The following is a 23,892-nucleotide window of genomic DNA, read 5'->3' as shown; positions in this document are numbered from 1 at the left end:
ACGCTGGTTATCAACTCGGTAAATCAAGCCAGGGTTTCTCTCTCCAGCTGAGAGCGCGTTCACGTCTAAGACACGAGTGGATCTGACTTTAATTACATTTGTCTCGAGTGTTTCGTCAACATAATGTGTTAAATAATACTTCTGCATCCAGTCTGTGACACTGTGAGTGCTGCACGGCCAGATGAGGCTGGAGAAGCTGACTCAGATAAGGAAATATATGATATATTATGATATTATATGATCGATGATCTGATTGATGATGTAATATGAATGATAAGTGCGACACGTCGGCGTCTTCTCTGCATACGGCAGTTTAAACTGTATTTCCTTTATCCTGTAATATGACTTGAGAGATTTAAACTCCGCACACTGAGTGGATCTCTTTTCTATAGACGCCGGAGGCGGGCAGCGTCAGGTAAAAGAAGTTATTTAGCCTTCTCAAACCTGAGCCTCACGCGCCGCCTATGGGGGATGTGCTAGTTACTTATCCGACCGGCCCACTTCGGTACCGGCCCATCGGGATTCGTCCCGATGGCCAGTCCGCCACTGCACCCAGCCCACGTAAACTGTCAACGGGGGGAGCCTCGCTGCGGGGAAACGGTGGACCTAGTGTCCCGATCGGAGTGGGAATAATAATAATAATAATCTGTGCATTTTATCCATTAATTTCCTCAACATTGTGGTAAAAAAACCACACGTTTAATCCATGTTGTTGGTGTACTACAACTACAGAAAGCATCGGTTTGTTTTCTCATCAGGAAATGCAGACCGGCTCAAACAAACGATTTTTAATCATCATCCTCACTCATTATTGAATGTATCATATGTTCGCCGAATTGACATGAAAGCACTAATAAATGTAGTTTCATCCACTTGAGTTTACAACCACAAAAATAATCGATTTGTTTTGATATCACATCCGACGGGAGGAAATTCAGCAGCTCTCACTCCCGATTTGTAATCCTAATGTAATCATCATCTTCACCACGATCATTTATGTTTATGTCGCCGAATTGACATGAAAGCACTGACAGATATGAATATACTGTAGTCAGCTTCATTAAAACGCTATTAACGTGCCTAATCTCAGTAATTCACCATTTCTACGCATGACAACACACTTTGTCCGTGTTTGGCTCTCGAAGCGTTCCCGCATTGACGTCACTTCCGGCTTCCCCCAAAACTTCAAAATGAGTGAAGGAATTTCCCCGCGATGTTCGAAATTATTGATATTTAATGAAACGGTATCGCTTTTTCTTTTTTAAACTGACGGTTCGAGATTACTAGTAGCCCAATATTTCATTGCACAACAGTTGTTGGGATGCTGTCACAGGCTCTTTAAGGCAATGTCAGAGGCCAAAATAGACTTATTTAGCCATGTTTCAGATAAAACAATGACGTCAGCGTCAGTAGATTTTGCCCAGATACGGACACAATCTAGTTTACCGAACAGACTGCGCACATTCAAGTGGATGAAACCCAACCCAGACCTAGCTTTAAAATCAGCAGGAGTAGCGATCTGACTATTACTACTGGGCGGACCAGGGTTAGGTTGTACATTTCCTGACAGTAATAACAACAAAAAAAACAGGCATCTTTTCCTCTTAAGCGACACACATACATTGTCATCTAATTTAGAATCACCGGAAAAGTCTGCGAGAGTGTGATTAGAGCTTAAGAAGCAGTCCTGAAGAACCATCATCGCAGGAAAATAAAAAAGACAAACATATTTTGTCGAGCAGATTGTCTGTGACAAGGCAACCGGTAATTGTTTGAGCAACACATCCTAACCCTTTGCAGGGGATGCCCACTGCGGGTGGCAGAACAGACCTGAATCCAGTAGTCTTCTCAGAATGACTAGAGATCTTCTCATAGTCCAAAACTGTTAACAGGCACAGCAGAATCCCGATATGGGCCATTTTCCCAGACCAGCAGAGCATCCGGATAGGCGTGCAAGCAGGCCCGAAATGTGGAGGCGCTCCGTTCTCCTCGCGATATCCCCGGTGCAAAACCTCCTCAGTAGGCCTACAGCAGGATAGGCGAAGCAGGACCAGCTCGAGGCGTAGAGGCTCTCCGGTCTCTCAGCGATATCCCCGTGGTAAAACGTCCTCGGCACCGTAGAGCACGACAGGTGGAGCAGGTGGATACAGGCCTCCGCTACAGCAGGTGTAAAGCAGGCCGCAGCCCGAACGCGAAGCCGCTCCGGTCTCTCCGTTACGCCCCCCGGGGTAAAATCTCGCCAGGACAGCAGCACACGACAAGTGGTGTTTTATTCTTACTTCTATAAGAATAAAACACTGTGGACGGAGATCTCTTTTTCTCCCCCTCTTCTCCCCACTGCAGCCCAGCAGCTGATCTCAGAGCATGCTCCCCTCTCCTGCAGGGGGGAGTGGTCAGCTGCAGGAGGGCGTGGTCAGCTGCAGCTCGCAGAATCAGCCCCCTGCAAAAACAGCGCAAGGTTTAAGTACACGGTGTCAATAGTTGTAGTGTGAGCATCTGCTGGGGCTGGGCTGGCCGTCTGGTAGAATCGGTATGCTCTTCCTCCTGTGTCCTCGATACACATGTCCCCTGTGTCCCTTAATAAGTTGTACTTACAATGTAGTGAAACATGGGCTTGAGCTTCACTGAGGATCTTTGTTATTCTCAGTGACAGGAAGGCCACTGCAGTTATTACACTTCGCGTTTTCAAATATGTGTAACTCTGTTCATATAAAACCCACACTGCTCAAACTTCCTTACATTTCCTAAAATTGGTGTATTTTTTTTTTTTCATTAACATAAAAATAAATCTCACGTACCCCCTGCAGTACTCCAACGTACCCCCATTTGAGAATAGATAATAAGAGACCAGATAACAGGGGAAAGAGACGTTCCTTGAAGGAAGAGGGAGGGGGTACTGAGTAGCTGGCAGCCCCTCCCAACAGTGTGCTCACTGCTCAGGTACCCCCACCTTGTTACCAGTTCCAGGGCAGTAACAGAGTAGAGATCGCACACCTACCTCAAGAGTCAATGTCATGCATATCATCAGTTATTCTGGTCCATATCCTTTAGGAGAGTTTGTTATGATGATTATCAGTTCATTTTGTGATTATCATTAAAAGAGATGTTAATTCTTGTTTGAATTGTGTCTTTTACTGTCTTTACCAGCTGGGGAAATAACTTATGTTAACCACAGAGCTGATGCTTGAAATTCTTTTCTTTTTTTCTTGCCATACTAGTGCTTAAAATAAGGCTTTTTAGCCTTGAAGTGGATGTTTTATAGACAGGTCCCTTGTATCTAGTTAAACATAACTAAAATAAAGACAAAGTTGCTTATCAAGACAAGGCAAGTAACATTTACTTGAATTAAGTCAAATCTTCCATAGAAAGCACTAGATAAGCTATTTAAACTCAAATCAAGACAAACTAGATTTAGAATCTAAATATAAGGTTATTACACTTGGTTAGATCTGCAGTTGTTGCAGTGCAGCCCTGGCCCTGGCCTGATAGAACCACGATTTTATTGGGCCGGAAAAAAGTACCCGCTAGCCGGTGCTACGCTATATGGAAAGGCCACCAAAAACTGGCCTGGTCGCTTGAGGACGATTAAGGACGCTTAAACGGGGCTACCCGCTGCAGTGGAAATGCGCCATAAATCGTGGTTCTAGGGCCAGGAACAACCAGGCTGAGTCGGGCTGAGCATGCTAAACTAGAGAGAGAATCGCTGGCAAAGGGGCTACAACTACAACAAGATGAACATATGTGACCGTGATTTAATTGTAATACACGTTTCTAAATGATGCCGAAGTAACAACATACTGATACCGGTTAGTAAACACCATGAATGAATGCTTTGAGTCTGCAGACAGACGGCAGGCGAAAAACCTTTTAAAATGCGTGTTTTCTGAATGGAGATCGGCTAAGCTAACGTTATATATGCTCCGACCGTCCACACTCACAACAACGGCCTACAGACATAAATAAAGCAGCGACTGTATTCTCCATGACTCAGGCAGTCTGTGGTTTGTACTCGTTTAACTTCTGTCTAGTTTCTGAACAGATATGAGGAGCTGTGAGCTCTGAGGGCTAACAGCTAACGGCTGTGTTGTTTTTCTGGGGCTCTCATTGAAGATGACGTCACGGATCCGCCTACACTGCGTTACTATAGTAACTACCCCAGTTCCTAAACTGTAATGGAAGCGCAGCATAAAGTGAGCCGGGCCTCTCTAACCAAACCGAGCGAGGCCTGCAGTGGAAACGTGCCATAAGTAAACAAAGTTTTAAAATGTTTGGGTATTTTTGCTTTCAAATGTAAATCAAATTAAAAACGTTTCTGTAATAATTCATATATAGATGGCTAAATTATGAATGATTCCTGTAGACAGAACGATACCATAATACTTTATTGTCAGATCGAGTCGGACATTTTCCTCGTATCCATTGGCAACATCAACAAGGACACATACTAAGACAAGATACACAGAAACAGACATTTAACCAAACATCACGATCACTGAAGAGAACATGTTCAAGAACCTCTGACGTACATTAGATCTGGGATTGATTTTAGGATGACTGGTGCACAAGGAGAGCTTCAGTCTGACCTTATTCAAATGTGGGACTCAGATGTGATGGTAACAACTCATACTCACTGTACAGGACATGGTTGGGTCAGAGATGATGTTAATATGTTGTTATGGTCGGCTGGTTATTAAAATCTCTCACAGGGTTGACCTACAATCTTTGAGCAGATTAACTGGTGGAGCAGTTTGGACTTTAAAGCGAGAGACAAACACTTGTACCGGGTAGTATTGCAGTGCTGTAGAACACTCACAATCACAATCAAGAGTTTGTCTAATAAGACCAGAAAGACCTAAAGAAAATAAATGATTAGTTTTGTCCTTTTGCAGATATATTCCATTTGGTCTTTTCATGACAGAAGAGTACACTGGCAGTGGGAAAGGAGGGCTGATCTGTATCTGTGTTTGTGTGTTCTCACAGCCGCAGTCAGACGGCCTGCCGTGGGTGTGACCCCCCCCCCCTCCACCTGCAGTCAGCTGAACACAGAGCAGCTCAACGAGGGAGGACTCCACCTGAGCCAGAGGCCTCACACTGGTATGACATCACATCTCTACCTGTAGAGTGCACTAGGCGAGTGGGGGTGTGCAGTGAATGTAACACCACATCATTAAGTTCTTCATGTTCACATGTTCAGCATGTTACAGTCATTACTCCAAAGACAAGCGGAGCATGACTTATCATGAGTCTATGTGTGTGGTGTTTGTGGAAGAGAGGAATCGGCTCCATGGTAACACTGGCTGATGTGCTCCATTTAAACAAGGGCAAAGAGATTCACTGCATGTTCTGGGAGAATATTTTATTTTCAATAACTAAAAAAAAAAACTTGTTTAGCTGGGAAAACATTATTAAACATTCAAATGCTTACCTTCTGTACAAGTGTATACACTGACTTCACCTCCACTCAGACTGCAGATAGGTTAACAAGAGGTGCAGCGAGAGGAGATGCATTATTCCACTGCGGAAAAGTTATTTAAGTCAGTCTGCATTTTCTGTTAAAGCTGCACAACAATGGAACTCAATCCCAGGTAAACACTTAGAACAAAACACATTCGGTTTATTGAAATCATGGTTAGTGAGCAATCAGCTCTGTCAACACTGAAAATAAATCTTCTTGCTATTTAATATGTATGTTTTGTTGCATGGTTTTTTATTAGCATTTCCAGTATAGTAAGCCTCTATGTTGCATGTGTTACTGATTGTATTTACAAGTCCTTCTTGACTGACAGAGAAGATGGTGCAGCTTCTGTCCCTCCGGGGGGGTGCTAACTGTCCAGCCGTATTTAATCATTACTATCAGTGCTAATACTAAGCTATAGGACACACAAACATGAGTTTTAATGTAAATGATATACATTTCTATGGACGATTATTGATGAAAAACTGAAAAATAGCACTGAAGGTTGACACTGTTCATCCTGCAGCTTCAACAGGTCTGTACAGTGTTGTGTCAAAGAAAAGGTCCACACTCAGAAAAAGCAACCTCTTAATCCAGATATCTCACCATGACTCGCGCATGCATGCACGTGCAGGGTGTGGCATGCCCACCAAAACAGAAAGATATGGACACAAGATGTGTGCAAATGTATTTAGATTCGGGGGGGACCTAATCTCCTCTAGGGGGGTCCGGGGGCATGCTCCCCCAGGAAGATTTGTTTTAAATATTGAAGTTGAAAGCATCAATCTGGTGCACTTTGAGAGCAACATTAGGAGATCTATGGAAACATCTCTCAACACCCAGATGAAACAGAACTGTAAACAGATTTATTTTTCTTTATGGATATTTTACAAATCACTCTCCTTTCAAACTGTATTCTTCTTTATTAACAACTTTTGTTTACTCTCATATAGTATTTTATACCTGTTTACTTTATTCTCTTATTTTTTTATAACTATAATGATCATATAAAGATGTGCCTTTACCTCACTGGTTGTAGAAAAAGCTTCTTATATTCGTTAGCATAGCAAGCTAACCAGATGCTAATAACAACAAAGTTATTGACTGTATGATCAGTGTGACAGATGAACAGATCGCCACTGGGCTTTCAACTAAAGACACAGCCACGCAGAAACTGCAGCATGTGTATGGCTCCTTATGGGTACTGACATTTCTGAAGTGGCGTTCCGGTGCTCTCCATCAGAACTACACCCCTGTCAGACAAGACATATACCACGTGATGACACGATAGGCTTGTGTTGTGTTCAAGGACCCTGACCTTGGCCAGGAAAAAAAGGCACTCGCTTGTTTAATTATTTTGCGGTCTAGATTTCTTACATTTTTTTCTTTTTGGCGTGTGTTTATAAATACCCCGAGGGCCGTACCAAATTTTCTCGATGGCCGTATACGGCCCGGGGGCCGGAGGTTCCCCACCCCTGCATTAGAGTCTCATCAGGTTCACTGCAGACTGACATTCAGAGTTTTATGCATAGTTTTATTCTTAAAATAATTATTTAAAAAAACAGAGCTAGTGTCTGGACGACCTGACCGAAGATGTGAATGTGCTTTCTCCTTTTATAGTGAAACAGTCCTAACCCCTGCTGTTCCATCTTCAAACTCTAATACCAATTTTTTGACAACTTTTCTACTGACTTCAGTGTTTTCTAATAAGGGCTGAATGCCCCCCAGCTGCTCCTACCCCTTTGTTGTTTTTGTCTAATACTTGGGCACACACTCTACAACTACTCCTACCATTTTTAGTTTCCGGACCCCCTTTTCATTCAGTTAACAGCCTTCAACCATATTCTGTCACACACACACACACACACACACTTGAATACTTTATTTGGTTCCACAAATTATATTACATAGACAGGGAATCAAATATATCACGGCTAAGCAGCACAGAACACTTAAGGGAACACATAGCACCTCCTTCTCCACACGGCTAAGCTGCCAATAATAGCTGAAACGGAGCAATATGTGGCAATTTGTTTGGCTTTTCTCTTTGACATTCCAGCAATTCTCAGACCAATCATAGTGCATTTATATACATGGCCAAGACTTCCGAATATGAGTATGCTATATCTACACTTGTACCCAAAGCTGGTTATCACATCGAGCAGTGGTTGGTATTCAATATACTTGTCCTGGAAAGCCTGGTCCATGTACAGGTCAAAGGCACAGCCTGCTTCTAAGATCAGCACCTCCCTGTGGGGTCAACAAAAACCACACCAGGTGTATTTGGGATGTTAGCAAAGACATCATTGGTAAAACCAAACCATTGTGGTAGCACTCTAGCGTGCTTGTACATTGCTGCGCTAGATGGTAAGATGTTTCGTACCGCATCAGACACAATGTCCACAATACGCTCATGACGGCTATGTACAGGCGTTTGTATACATTACATCCATGTGTTATGTGTGCAATGGATTCTAGGTGTTGTTGTGAGTCATTTAAACAGGATGGAGTGTGGATGTGAGGGTCCCAGGTGGACAGACTGTACTCAGCGGGTAACACCTGCAGTCTTGCTTTGATGGTACATGTCAGAACATCCTCACCAACAGCGGCGTTCTTAAACACTGAGTGTGAGACTGAGTGGTCAGCAAACCCCAAACAGGCTTTCCCTGCAGTCTGAGTCCACACCAGTGCTGCCTGACCTCAGACGGCTTCATGCTGAGCAGAACCCTCCCTGCAGTCTGAGTCCACACCAGTGCTGCCTGACCTCAGACGGCTTCATGCTGAGCAGAACCCTCCCTGCAGTCTGAGTCCACACCAGTGCTGCCTGATCTCAGACTGCTTCATGCTGAGCAGAACCCTCCCTGCAGAGTCTCTGTGCAGTTCCACAGTCTCTTCCTGAGGTGTTGTGATGTCGGCCTTCACAACCGCACTGGGTCCAGTCCGATTGCAGAGGTCATTGAGATCTGGCCAGTCAGACCAGACCCCGAAGCCCTTGGCCTGAGAGTCCAGTTTCCCAGAGCCTTTCCTCCTGAAGCCGAGGAAGTGGTTCTGGTCTGCGCTGGCCAGGGGGATCTTCCTTCTGTGTAGATCCAGCAGGAGAGAGGCCCTGGCCATTTCTTTTACAGGGACATCATCATTGTTAAGCATGTGGATCAGGTGGGCTAGCCTGGTGGCTATGTAGGTCCACTCGACATTGGGGACTCCCAGCCCCCCCTCTCCACATGGGAGAAAGATGATGCCCCGTGTGGAGTGTGTGTTGAGGCCCACCCACTTTCTGACCAGCTGGACAGCTTTGTTTGTCATTTCTCTCAGTGCCTTGAGAGTGATGTGTACATTCAATTCAATTTGCATATCTAACCACATGTACAGGTACCAACAGCATCTGAGTGAGTAGCATCCAACCGAGCTTTAAAAACATGTAGTGGTACTAGCTTGGTAATTTTCCATTCTTTTTACAGACTGTTCCATGTTAGTGGAGCTGCACATCTAAAAGCTTTCTTCCATAAGACAGTCCTAGCACTTGGCACATTTAATAAAACCACAGCATGCGATCTCAGGCAATAAGTACTTTCAATTCGCAGAGAGATCATGGAGCAGATATAAGATGGTAGTTTATCCAACATGGCTTTGTAAATGAAAAAGCACCAGTGACTGAGCCTCCGTACAGTAAGTGATGGCAGACCGCCTTGCATACAGGGTACAGTGATGCATAAGTGCTTTACAATTTGTCAAAAATCTCAGAGCACTGTGATACGCAGCATCTAACTTGCTCAGGCAAATTGGCAGGTGCATTCATATATAACAAATCACCATAGTCCAGCACAGGTCAAAGGTCACAGAGCCTTTTCCTGGCCTCAAGCGAGAAACAGGACTTGTTTCTGAAAATGAAACCTAGCCTAACCCTCAGTTTTTTAAGCAGGTTATTGACATGAAGTTTAAAAGAGAGACAATCATCAAGCCAGATACCCAGGTATTTGTAACAGGCAACAACTTCAAGTTTTGTTCCCTGCGTAGTTACAATATCTAAAACAGGCTCTGGTGTCTTTTTAGCTTTTGAAAAGAGCATTACCTTGGTTTTATCCACATTTAAAAGAAGCTTTAATTTAGAGAGCAGAGTCTGAATAGTGTTAAAAACAGCCTGTAATTTAACAACAGCCTCTTTAATGGAGGGACCTGCACAATACATCACAGTATCATCCGCATAAAAATGTAAAGTAGCTTAATCCACATTATCACCTACACTGTTAATATAGATGGAGAATAAAAGTGGTCCTAAAACAGAACCTTGTGGTACACCATTAGAAATGTTTAACCACTCAGAAGACAGCCCATCAAAATGAACACATTGGGACCTTTCAGAGAGGTAGTTTACAAACCACCATGGCTGGATATGCCAATACTGAGTAGCCTCTGCTTTAAGATGCGATGATCAACGGTGTCAAATGCTTTGGAAAGGTCAATAAACAGAGCTGCACAACTCTGCTTATTATCTAAAATACTAGTTGTGAGGGATTAATTTTGTCTTTACTCCTAAGTGTCAAAGAATAATTCTCCTTACTCCTAAGATATTTGACCTTTCGGCCTGTTGACGTTTTACGACCAAGCCGAAGTCTGTTATCTGTCTTAAGGAATGGGAACGGTCAGCTGTGGCTGACCTTACCAGTTTTATGACCGGTCAACTCTCGGTCATAGGAGCCATAGAGTCTGATAAAGTGATTCAGTGCCCCCCAGGTGTTCACAGATGCTTTCCCCAATATGGGGGTTGACTCTGAGTGAAGCTAATTAAAGGTCTGCCAAGATGAGAAGAGATTCAGAATTGACATGGCAACCCACTGGAGCAGTCAGAACCTTTGACTGTGTGACTTGTGATGTGAATTTCTCCGGCCGATACTTGTATTAAATCTCAGTGTTTGACATCAGAACTCCTGCTCGTCCCGTGTCTCTCTGAGTCCTGACTCTCCATTGCTACAGAAGTTTCCCTTACACTAGTAATGTCATTTACCACTTTCATTGTGGCAGTGATGGTGCTGTGTTTCTTTCTGAAGCCTGACTGATGTTTAGACAGGATGTCAATTATAGATAAAAACTCCTTTACTTGTTCACTCACAAGTCGTTCGAGCACCTTAGCCAGAACTGACAATTTAGAGATTGGCCTATAGTTATTTAAAATAGTTGCCTCCCCTCCTTTCAGTAAAGGCAAGACATAAGCAGACTTCCATACTTTTGGAATTGTGTTCGTGCTGAGGGAGAGGTTAAAAAGAGAAGTAAGAGGTGGAGCAATAAAATCTGCAGCTATCTTTAAAAAGAAAGGTTCTAAGTTGTCCGGGCCAGCCGGTTTCCTAGGATCTAACTTGGATAATGCTTCATGAACAATACCAACAGTTAAAGGAGTAAAACTGAAAGGGTTTTCCAGACCACATTGTTCAGAGTCAAGGATTGGAGCGTTCACAGAAGCAGAAGTACAGTCAGTGACAGAATCAAACAGAGAGCCACAAGACACAAAATGCTTATTAAAGCAATTTAGCATAGTAGCCCTGTCCGATATAGAGCCAGATGCTGTGGTGAGGCACGGAGGTAGCTCATTTGGGATATCACCAGTGGAAATCGATGTTATGGCTTTCCAACATTTCCTAGGATTATTCAGGTTTTCTGTGGTAACCGACAAATAGTACTTTGATTTAGCACTTTTTATTTGAGATGTGAAGCTATTTCTTAGCTGCCTAAAACGTAGCCATTCTACCTCTGAGCCTGATTTCCTAGCCTTAGCCCAAGCATTATTTCTCTCATGAAGTAGACTGGACAGCTCAGCAGAAAACCAGGGATTGTTTCGTCCCTTCACTCTAAATGTACGCAGAGGTGCATGTCTATCTATAATTTTCATAAAACCAAGATAAAAATAAGACCATGCAGTTTCTACATCAGCACACAGATTGATTTTACCCCAATCAAAATCAAACAGATCATGTAAAAAACCCTGCTCCACAAAGTGTTTTTTGTCTCTCTTTGTGATGACACGTGGTTTAACCTTTTGGACCTTAGTGTCCCTAATTGTGGCTACAACACAGTGGTCACTCACATCATTAGCAAATACTCCCACAGATGAGTATTTATGTGGAACATTTGTTAAAATTAGATCAATTAAGGAGGATTTATTTGGGGACTTAATATTTGGGCGAGTAGGACTGTCTATAATCTGGGTAAAATTCAAAGAGGTACACAGGTTTTTAAAATCCTCTGACACAGAAGTTAACCAGTCCCAATTAAAATCACCAAGCAGCACTATTTCCTTGTAGGAAAGTTGTGATAACAGTTTTGCCAATGACGATAAAGAGTCCTTGACAGCCGAGGGGGGCCTGTAGCAGCCCACCACCATGACCTGCTGACCCTTTGTTACCTCAATATTCACGGCTAAAAATTCTAGCTGTTTACTAACAGATTTGGAAACCATATTAGTTACACAAAACCTATTTTTCACATAAATGGCAACGCCACCACCTTGTTTAGGCGGTCAGTACGATATACACTGTAACCATTTATGTAAATGTCAGAGGCCAAAATGGATTTATCTAGCCACGTTTCTGATAAGACAATGACATCAGCATCAGTCGAACTCGCCCAAATACGGACAAAATCTAATTTAGGTAACAGACTACGCACATTTAAATGAATTAAACCTAGCCCAGATCTAGATATAAGATCAGCAGGAGTAGCTATTTGACTAATACTGCTAGGTGGACCTGGATTTGGCTGTACATTTCCTGATAGTAACACCAATAAAAATACCAAGCACCTTTTCCTCTTAATCAACACACATACATTGTCAGCTGTTCACCAGCAAACTTCACGAAAGTGAGATTAGAGTTTAAAAAACAATTCTGAAGGACCATCGTGGCAGGCATGTGAGAAAGACAAACATTTTCCGAAATGAATGTCCGCGACAGTGCAACCAGCAATTGTTTGTGCAACACCTCCGAAACTGTACAGGAGATGTCCACTGCGGGCGGCAGAACATACCCGAATCCAGTAGATTGTTCAGGACGACTAGCGATCTTCTCCTTGTCCAGCACAGCCAAGAAAAGGCACAGCAGAAACATGACACCCGCCATTCTCCCAGTCCAGCACAACAGTAACCACGCTGTTCCCGGAGCAAGGTGGAACCAGGCCTCAGCTACAGCAGCACAGCAGAGCAGGTGGAACCAGGCCTCAGCTACAGCAGCACAGCAGAGCAGAGAAAGTGGAACCAGGCCTCAGCTACAGCAGCACAGCAGAGCAGAGAAGGTGGAACCAGGCCTCAGCTACAGCAGCACAGCAGAGCAGAGAAGGTGGAACCAGACCTCAGCTACAGCAGCACAGCAGAGCAGGTGGAACCAGGCCTCAGCTACAGCAGCACAGCAGAGTAGAGAAGGTGGAACCAGGCCTCAGCTACAGCAGCACAACAGAGCAGAGCAGGTGGAACCAGGCCTCAGCTACAGCAGCACAGCAGAGCAGGTGGAACCAGGCCTCAGCTACAGCAGCACAGCAGGTGGAACCAGGCCTCAGCTACAGCAGCACAGCAGAGCAGGTGGAACCAGGCCTCAGCTACAGCAGCAGAGCAGAGAAGGTGGAACCAGGCCTCAGCTACAGCAGCACAGCAGAGCAGAGCAGGTGGAACCAGGCCTCAGCTACAGCAGCACAGCAGAGCAGAGCAGGTGGAACCAGGCCTCAGCTACAGCAGCACAGCAGAGCAGAGCAGGTGGAACCAGGCCTCAGCTACAGCAGCAGAGCAGAGCAGGTGGAACCAGGCCTCAGCTACAGCAGCACAGCAGAGCAGAGCAGGTGGAACCAGGCCTCAGCTACAGCAGCAGAGCAGGTGGAACCAGGCCTCAGCTACAGCAGCACAGAAGAGCAGAGCAGGTGGAACAAGCCTCAGCAGCACAGCAGAGCAGAGAAGGTGGAACCAGCATTGGCAAAGAGATGTTGAATTTTAGCCAAAGCCACCTCTCTCACAGCCTGGAACTTCATGAGGACGGGGAGGGGGGACAAGTCAATCAGGTGGAGACGATGGAGAAACTCTGTAGTGAGCTCCTCGACCTGCTCCCCCCACTCGCCAGCGATGTTAAACCTGTGGCCAAGGTATGGGTAGGTCTCATTACGGGAATACAGCTTAATGGGTTGGCCCATTACAAGAAAGGAGGGGGGGGCTTGTTGTTCTTGGCCTTATACCAGCGGTTGCCTCCACTGCGGCGCTCATGGAGTACGGCACACTTAGCTTGCTTCACCTCCAGCCCTGACCATTGGAGGAACTCATCAGTGCGTGCCAGCATGTCAATGATGACATCCTCTTGTGGTGATGACACCTGCACGTCGTCAGCGTATCCCTGAACAGGGTTTGGGAGTTGGACATGCAGCGGAGTGAACTGGTAAATCCACTAAATCCATTGGTTGAGTGCTAGGATGAAGTTCACGGCACTCCAGGGACAGCCAGTTTTTAGTCCCACCTTCAGTGCAATCGGCTCTGTGAGCTGCTGCCCACAGATAACCTGGAGGAATGAACCTTGATACACATTGGATACAATATTCACAAGAGGCTGAGGCAGGTGTATTTCCTCTAATGCTTGTAGCATCACCTCATGGGAGAGTGTACCAAACGTGTCTCTAAAGTCCAAAAACACTGTGTAGAATCTAGATCAGGGGTGGGGAACCTTTTTCCTCTAAAGGGCCATTTAAATTTTTCCAACATCCTCCGAGGGCAGTAAAAATGATTGACCTCTGCTTAAAAAATTAAAATCACAGCCCATTCATTTGGCCTTTCTTTCAGGCTGTGCAAAGAAAAAGCAAACTCTTCATCCAGATACTTCACCATGACTCGCGCCTGCATGCACGTGCACGGTGTGGCATGACCACCAAAACAGAAAGATATGGACACAAAATGTGTGCAAATGTATTTAGATTCGGGGGGGGGACCTAATCTCCTCTAGGGGGGTCCGGGGGCATGCTCCCCTAGGAAGATCTTTTTTTAAATATTGAAGTTAAAAGCATCAATCTGGTGCACTTTGAGAGCAACATGAAGAGATCTATGGAAACATCTCTCAACACCCAGATGAAACAGAACTGTAAACAGATTTATTTTTCTTTATGGATATTTTACAAATCACTCTCCTTTCAAACTGTATTCTTGTTTATAAATAACAACTTTTGTTTACTCTCATATAGTATTTTATACCTGTTTACTTTATTCTCTTATTATTTTATAACTATAATGATCATATAAAGATGTGCCTCTGCCTCACTGGTTGTAGAAAAAGCTTCTTATATTCGTTAGCATAGCAAGCTAACCAGATGCTAATAACAACAAAGTTATTGACTGTATGATCAGTGTGACAGATGAGCAGATCGCCACTGGGCTTTCAACTAAAGACACAGCCACGCAGGAACTGCAGCATGTGTACGGCTCCTTATGGGTACTGACATTTATGAAGTGGCGTTCCGGTGCTCTCCATCAGAACTACACCCCTGTCAGACATATACCACGTGATGACACGATAGGCTTGTGTTGTGTTCAAGGACCCTGACCTTGGCCAGGAAAAAAAGGCACTTATTTATTATTTTGCGGTCTAGATTTCTTAATTTTTTTTCTTTTTGGCGTGTGTTTATAAATTACCTCGAGGGCCGTACCAAATGGTCTCGCGGGCCGTATACGGCCCGGGGGCCGGAGGTTCCCCACCCCTGATCTAGATGATCCATGCTTGAAATCATCTATTCCGGTTTTTAAGTAAAAAACATGTTTGTTCATTCACACACACATACACACACACACACACACACACACACACACACACACACACACACACACACATACACACACACACATACACACACACACACATATACACACACATACACACACATGTATACACACACATACACATACACACACACACAAGTTACACACACATACACACACACATACACACACACACAAGTTACACACGCATATATCTGATGCAGTCCCTGGGCTGACACTGTACACACCTTAACATTACACTTATTTGACTAAATTCAAACTTTTATTTAACCAGATTGGTCCCTTGAGATCATAGATCTCTTTTTCAAGGGAGACCTGCAAATACTAAACACTAATTGTACTCTAAATTGTTTTCTAAAACAGAGCACTTTGTTAAGGGAAATTCTACTCCAACAGCAGGGTACAGCTTTTTACCCATTGTCTTGTATTTGGTTCTTGATTGTTTGTGAAGTTGGGGCTCACCATGTTGTTGATGTCCTTTGCAATGCCTTTTTTTATATTCACACAAATGTTTACTATAATGATGACAATTTCACTCAAATGTCTAATGGATGAAAAAGCTGAAGTGATGACAGGCTGAAGTGATGACAGGCTGAAGTGATGACAGGCTGAAGTGATGACAGGCTGAAGTGATGACAGGCTGAAGTGATGACAGGCTGAAGTGATGACAAGGTGAAGCGATGACAGGCTGAAGTGATGACAGGCTGAAGTGATGACAGGGTGAAGTGATGACAGGGTGAAGTGATGACAGGGTGAAGTGATGACAGGCTGAAGTGATGACAGGCTGAAGTGATGACAAGGTGAAGTGATGACAGGCTGAAGTGATGACAGGCTGAAGTGATGACAGGCTGAAGTGATGACAAGGTGAAGTGATGACAGGCTGAAGTGATGACAGGCTGAAGTGATGACAGGCTGAAGTGATGACAGGCTGAAGTGATGACAGGCTGAAGTGATGACAGGCTGAAGTGATGACAGGCTGAAGTGATGACAAGGTGAAGTGATGACAGGCTGAAGTGATGACAGGGTGAAGTGATGACAGGCTGAAGTGATGACAAGGTGAAGTGATGACAGGCTGAAGTGATGACAGGCTGAAGTGATGACAGGGTGAAGTGATGACAGGGTGAAGTGATGACAGGGTGAAGTGATGACAGGCTGAAGTGATGACAGGCTGAAGTGATGACAGGCTGAAGTGATGACAGGGTGAAGTGAGATGACAGGCTGAAGTGATGACAGGCTGAAGTGATGACAGGCTGAAGTGATGACAGGGTGAAGTGATGACAGGCTGAAGTGATGACAGGCTGAAGTGATGACAGGCTGAAGTGATGACAGGCTGAAGTGATGACAAGGTGAAGTGATGACAGGCTGAAGTGATGACAGGCTGAAGTGATGACAGGCTGAAGTGATGACAGGGTGAAGTGATGACAGGCTGAAGTGATGACAGGCTGAAGTGATGACAGGCTGAAGTGATGACCTGCACTGGTTGGTGGAGGCAATGTGTTGTTGTGTCTGTGTGATCAAGAGGAAAGAAAGACCAAAACTCTCTGTGTGTGTGTTCTCACAGCTGCAGTCAGTCGGCCTGCTGTGGGTGTGACCCCCCCCCCCTCCACCTGCAGTCAGCTGAACACAGAGCAGCTCAACAAGGGAGGACTCCACCTGAGCCAGAGGCCTCACACTGGTATGACATCACTAGAGTTCAAAGTTCAAGATGCAAAGACTTTATTGTCATATGCACAGCTACAGTGTAAAATGCAACGACAGCTGAAGTCCCCGCTCTTCAAACAATGCAAAATATGAATATATAAATGCAGAAATAAAATAGTGCAAGATTATTTAGCAAGTAATGCAGGAGAAGTTAAATATATATGTGCAAAATAGAATAAGATGAGCTAAAAATAGAATTTAAAATGAAATGCTGTAAGTAAAATAAAATCCTGCATATTTGTAATAATAACATTTATTAATTTAGGATATACCCCTTGACATGAACCATCTCGTTTCAAGGGGGTCCTAACATATAGTACAAAAAGCAAGACAGTAACAAGAAAAGAGAAGTTCAAAGATAAAGATGTGAGATGCAAACAGATGAAGGTACGAAGGCACGGAGCTCAGGAGTCTAGCAGTCTTAAATGTGAGTGCAGTCGTGCTCAGTGCACGTGGGGCTGCTGTGGTACATCATGTGCACTGATGTATCTGCCACTACAGTTTTTACATTGTTTGTCCATTTTTGTTTCTTTTAATTTGTTGCTTGATTGGCTCTTTTTACTGCATCGTTAGCAGCAGTATTATTATGTATTGTATCTTTTGTAACTCTGGCACAAGAATTCCTTTCAGGATGAATAAAGTCTTATCTTAACATATGTCTGTTTACCATTATGGTAACTATGTGCCTATTTCCAATGCAGCCACCGCAGTCAGTTTATGTCCATTAACATAGTACACTATTAGCCACTACCTTTGTGTTAAAACAATATCATACATTCTTGGAAGACAACTAGTCTGTAAAACAGCATATCATCTGCATAGCACACAGAACAAAGTCTATAAAGTTCATAAACTAGTATGTTTGAGTGGATTTGGGTAAAGAATGCATTTGTGGTGGTTTCGCTCAGGTTCTGCTCCGAAGACTGAGGCCCACGCTTCCTTTCAGGCTGATGTGAAGAAGGCCATCGGCGCAGAGAAGACGGCGCTGCTGCTGCAGGCCATCCAGAGCTACAAGAGGAGCGCCTGCTACGAGGCCCTGGTGGGCACCGCCGTGAGCCTGTTCACAGAGAGGGACCAGGACTTCCAGCTGCTAGTCCGTAAGTCCCTTCAAACCAGGATCAGAACAGGTTTATTGTGACTTGTAGTGTATGGTGCAAACATAAACACAGTTAAAGAAGATAAAAAGTAAGAAAAACAACCAAACAATTATAAAACACTATTTATTTTCAAACTATTATACGTTAAGATATAGAAAATTATTTATCTAAAATCTCGATAAACCAAAAAACCACTCGCAGTATACTAAGAATAGTACTAAGAATAATAAAATAAAAGATGTGCTGTATGTATTGTTTTGTAAGTGGAAAGCTGTGTAGATGCTAATAGAAGTAGCTTGTGTACAAATGTGCAAAATATTCGGAGGGTTGTGCAGAACAATACTTAAGTAAAAACCATATATTGTTTGCATAGTGTGCATTCATGTAATGCATACTGAAATCTAAATCACGGCATAAACTCAATACATTTTGAAGTTTGAAGAAGTTCTGAGAAGTCACTTTACACTCACTTTGATCTTTCTTTCCGGAAGGATTTGGCTCGTTTATTCCCCCCCGCCATAAGAAGCAGTACAAAGAGATGTTGCAGGCTCTGGCGGGCCAGTCCTCCTCTGCTGAGGTTCCTGCTGTGAGCGAAGACGAGCAAGGTGAAGAAAAACCCAATCTAGCATCAGAATCAGTGTTTGTGTGTTTGTAGTACTTCCTTCCTGAGGCTTGTTGTACTTTAGAGAAAAGCTCCGAAGTCACTGAAGGCCATGAGGATGCTCTTCATGGAGGATGTTTGATAAAGGGATCTTATCCAGGTTTACACGAGAAGATAAAAGGACACTTTAGCTCTCATTGTCTTGGAGGGGCGCTGCACCCCCCCAACGGAACCCCTGAAATTGAAGATGTTTTTTTTCATATATATATAAAGCGCCAAATCACAACTGAAGTAATACTACGGTCATATTTAATATTGAACGGGTGCTCTTTTATTAATCAAAGCAAACGCTGATGTTATTAATCAAATGTGTGTGCACGTTTCAGTGTGCACTGCGTTGCTTTGCGCATTCACATGTTGTCCTCTGCTCTGCTTTCCGAAGGGCGGGGCTCCGCTCCCCACACACACGTGCGCACTCCGCTCCCCACACACACGTGCGCACTCCCCCACACACACGTGCGCACTCCGCTCCCCACACACACGTGCGCACTCTGCTCCCCACACACACGTGCGCACTCCGCTCCCCACACACACGTGCGCACTCTGCTCCCCGCACACACGTGCGCACACCGCTCCCTGCACACACGTGCGCACTCCGTTCCCCACACACACGTGCACACTCCGCTCCCCACACACACGTGCGCACTCCGCTCCCCACACACACGTGCGCACTCCGCTCCCCACACACACGTGCGCACTCCGCTCCCCGCACACACGTGCGCAGATACTACAGTCAGAGACAAGAGCAGAGGAGAGGAGAGAGTCACTACCCGATCTGCAGCTCTGCCCGATCTGCAGTGCGCATGTGTGAGATGGTCCGCCATATTTGACAACTCCGGACGGCAACCCAAGAAGGACACTTAACACAGTGGCTTTTGGCAAAGCTCAAAAGGTAACCGAGAGAGATGAGTTATTGTTATTACAACGTGACTTCACTATTATTTAACAACTCTTTTTATTGGGTTCTTTTATTTGGGGTTAAGTACATTGTCAGAATAAGTGAGAAATGAATTTAACTTCTGTTAGACAGATATCATACTGAATAAATATTTACTGTGAATGTGTGCAAACATGTATGGCATGTGGCTGTCTAACAGAAGTTAAATTCATGTCTCACTTATTCTGACAATGTACTTAACCCCAAATAAAAGAACCCAATAAAAGAGTTGTTAAATAATAGTGAAGTCACATTGTAATAACAATAACTCATCTCTCTCGTTTTCATTTTGAGCTTTGCCAAAAGCCACTGTGTCAAGTGTCCATCTTGGGTTGCTGTCCGGAGTTGTCCAATATGGCGGACCATCTCGCACATGCGCACTGCAGATCGGCAGAGCTGCAGATCGGGCAGAGCTGCAGATCGGGCAGAGCTGCAGATCGGGCAGAGCTGCAGATCCTGACGTAGATACAAGAGAAGATGGTGACGACTGTTTTAGCAGAGATTCAGATATTCCCAAACAGTCAGTATTGGACTCAAGGAGGAGGTGTTCTAGCTGTTCATGTTTGTTGCAGATGCTGCGGAAATGTAAATGTCCACTGAATAGTCCCTTCGGCTCGCACCGAGGACCCACACTACTTTAGCTTGATTCACTGTTTGAAACATGTGTGTGTTTCAAACCGAGGAGAAACACTGACACCATTGAAACTCCACTGTCTTCATCACACCTAGAACAGTGACAGAGTTCTTCAGACCAGAAGCTGGTATGGAAACTAGCATACTATAGGACAGGGGTACTCAAATACAAATCTTAAAGGTCCAAAATAAATGTTTCAATAAGACAAAGGTCCGTTTATTACGGTCATTCTAACTTTTAAACAATTGCAACAAGATTCTTAACACGAGGTTTCAAAAACTAAAAAGTCTCTGTATGCAGCAGTTTTCATTGTTGTTGTGTCTGTGCTTGACCCTCAGAGTCGCAGTGTAAGAGCTGCAGTTATGAATAAAGGCAGCTGCACCCTCTTTCATTCAGCATTCCCATTAGTGCTTTATAAATGTCTTGCCCCTTGTGTGTCCACTGAGGTTCGTCAAGCCCAACACATCTTCAACTAACTCCCCCTTTGCCTCATCATAACAACTCAGTGTCAGTGGACTCACCCACAGCTAAGGAAATGCACTGTGCATTTTTTATTCCCTCACAAATCTGATTAATCAAATCACCAGCCAGTATTTATGTTCTTCTGGTTGCTGTGGAATCTGAGAGGGGCTTGATTTGACCTGTTATTTCCTCTTTGTGTTTGCCTTCAACATGGTCTCCATCACTTCAGTCATGCCTTCTTTTATACTTCAGTTATTATCTAGTGGAATGTCCTTACCTACTAACCTAGTTAAATCAAAGTGGTTACTTTTGTTTGGCTGGGCAGTGTATTTTTACACACCGTCTTATTTGACTTTCTCAGGACTTAAAACAGTTTTTTGGGGGCAGACCCCCTCAAAGAAAAAAAAAATATTTACACATGTAAGGTCATCATCTTAATAGTTGTGTATGCTCATCCGTGAGCAGAGCATCAAGTTGTCTATTACAGCTGAATGCGGCGATTACCATTTTGTTCAGCAAAACGCCAACAATTATTAAGATCCAAAGCTTTAGTGCGTTTTCATTCAATTCTGAGTGCAGCCACACTGACAGTCTCTTCTCTGTCAGTGTAGACCGCAAATACCTCATTCCTTCAGTGCTTGGGTCCGAATGCTTCTCGTTTTGCGCCGTCCCGTTCAAATGAAATCGCCGCCAATCATATGTCCACGCTCGCGCCAGGACCGGGGGAGGGGTTACATGACGTGCATCTTGTGCTGCATTCACTTGCACTCGGACATTAGAGACTTTCTCTCATACATGTCCGATGAGCGCTGTTTGCAGTCTGTGGACATAGCGGATCATTTTGACTCGTTGCGTTGTGGCGATGTCTCGCAGATAACACAGATAATACATATGAAAAGTATAATTTGCTCAGAGTCCAGAGACAGTTGTGGTTCGTTCCGGATCCGGACCGGAGTCCGTACTTTGAGGATGCCTGCTATAGGATCTGAGACATTTTACTCGCTTGTGTTCTCTTTAGCAACGATAGCCAAACAACTTTGAACAATGACACAACAAAGAAAGGTTCTCCTGATGCCATCTCCGCCTGCTGCTACACCCTCTCTACATTCGTTGTCAAGTTTTCGTCCATGTTTTCTACATCTTTATTTATGTCTTTTTTTTCATATTATTTGTATTCACGAAAAGATAAATATATAATAATCCAGGACTAACTGTATTATTTAAAGCGATGGTTCCCAAGTGTTCTCCTTCCTAGTAAGTAAACTGGAGACTCCTGAGGGGTAGGGTTCTTTCAGGTCTTTGATGTCTGCACACTTGTCTCATGCAGGCGGAGGCTGGGTAACAGAGAATACAGACGTGCAGGTCTTCACTGTGCCCTTATCCTCTGAGGTTGCACTGTTTTTTGAATTATTTTAAATAATGATTACACTTTAAAAAGAATAGTGTAATTTACATAAGATGTAAGCAATTTGTATATTTAAAAAACAAAAAGTGTTCAGGATGAATTTTTGGGGACCTGTCGGTGAATCAGCTGTGCTTTGAAGACACAGAGTATAATGCTGTGGGGTGGAGTGATCTGATGGTGGATCAGTGCAGGCGGCGTGCAGTGTGTCAGTGAGCCTGGCTCTGAAGTGTTGCTCTGGGTACGGTCTCCGCCTGCATCGCCTCTTTTACAACATCACTGTAAGTTGGACATGTTGACAGCCAACAGGTGATGTTGATGGTTCTTCTCAGTTCACTTCCCAGAGACACAACAATGGTGTTATCATTTTCAGGAATAGAAGTGTCGACATGAATATTAGACATGTGTGAGTTTAAAATATAATAAAATACATTACATAAGACTTGCACCTTTTACTTTTTTTTCCAGCTTCATCTTCCCCACCTCTCAAGACCCAGAGCAAGATCTCCAGTTTTTTCTCCAGCAGCCAAAGGAAGTAGAATGTGAGTCACAGGAACACTGTGTACCACTGATAACATGGCCCCGCTGTGGGCTGGGCTGGCTGTGGCCTTTTCATGTGAATGTGTACAAATCTGTAAAGCTTAACAGACTGTTTGATAATAGAATAATGTCAAGAAAATGTAGTATTTGTTTTCTTTTTATATTTGTTGTTTTATAAGATAATAAAATTGATGAAATTACAGGAGCCTCAAAGGTCCTCTGTAACAGCAGTGCTGCAATGAACCCGTGATGTGGGTGGGGGGGGGGGAATCCTGCCATGACAGAATGCAATGTGGGGGAGGGGGGGGGTAAATCCTGCCATGACAGAATGCAATGTGGGGGGGGGGGTAAATCCTGCCATGACAGAATGCATAAAACAGACGACTGAAAATGAACACATTAACTGAATGGTATTTATTCATTATTATTCTATGAACGTTGCACTTGTTGGTGGCCTTATTCTGAATAGTCCGTCCAGGGCTGGTTTTTTTTGCATAGGCGACATAGGCGGTCGTCTAGGGCGCCAGATCTGGGGGGGGGGGTTTAACGGGGGTTAACCCTAACCCGAACAGCTCTGGGAGGGAAAACATTTTTTTTACCGTTGGCACTCTTCCCAATGTTCGGCCTTGATGTAACAACATTCATAATTAAGTAAATGTAACACCCTTTTCATCCCGGTTACACTTTTCATCTGCCCTGTACGATGGGCGCTGTAAGTGATGAAAGTGGGGGATGTTGGCTTATCTGGCGCCCGCAGCTCACAGCCAAAGTGCGAGCGTGGGAACGAGAGAGAGAGGGCGCACCAGTGATTGTTGTTGTTGGCATCTGGTGGATATAAGAAGATGTTTCTACAAGAAGGTGGAGGGAGAGTCCCCTCCTGTCAGACTGAGAGCTCAGTGAGGTAAGTGACTCTGAGGGTTGAGATAGTTCACTTTACTCTAAGTTATCTCAGTGGGTCTCAAACGTTTTGATCACAATTTATGTAAACAATTATTTCCAAGGCACTCCTTTACAATTATTAGGATAAATAAAAACAGGTTTGTAATCATTCCAGTATATACTATAAACCAAAAATATCGTTTAAAGTTGGAGATAAAAAAAAACATAAATAAATGTTAACTACGTAACATAAGACGTAAATGAACAACAAAAATAAAGTTTAGTTGGCTATGGTAGGTTATTGGTTATGTTCACATACTTATTTGATTATTAAAATGTA

At 43.9% G+C, this 23,892-nt stretch overlaps 1 protein-coding gene across 1 annotated transcript in view; it reads left to right on the top strand.

Moving 5' to 3' along the window:
• The window catches only part of rtel1 (regulator of telomere elongation helicase 1), a 94,333-nt gene extending 71,417 nt beyond the window's left edge, over nucleotides 1-22,916 (top strand). The window contains 5 exon segments of the mRNA XM_034086080.1: nucleotides 4,981-5,094; nucleotides 16,801-16,914; nucleotides 17,849-18,037; nucleotides 18,529-18,642; nucleotides 22,602-22,916. Of these exon segments, the coding sequence (XP_033941971.1) occupies nucleotides 4,981-5,094; nucleotides 16,801-16,914; nucleotides 17,849-18,037; nucleotides 18,529-18,642; nucleotides 22,602-22,672 (602 nt within the window). The 3' untranslated portion in view covers nucleotides 22,673-22,916.
• Nucleotides 22,917-23,892: the final 976 nt, after the last annotated feature.

This window comes from Pseudochaenichthys georgianus, chromosome 6 (genome assembly GCF_902827115.2).
Source record: "Pseudochaenichthys georgianus chromosome 6, fPseGeo1.2, whole genome shotgun sequence".
Lineage (NCBI taxonomy): Eukaryota > Metazoa > Chordata > Actinopteri > Perciformes > Channichthyidae > Pseudochaenichthys > Pseudochaenichthys georgianus.
Note: the sequence above shows the minus strand (reverse complement) of the source record. Positions and strands in the feature narration are given on the sequence as shown.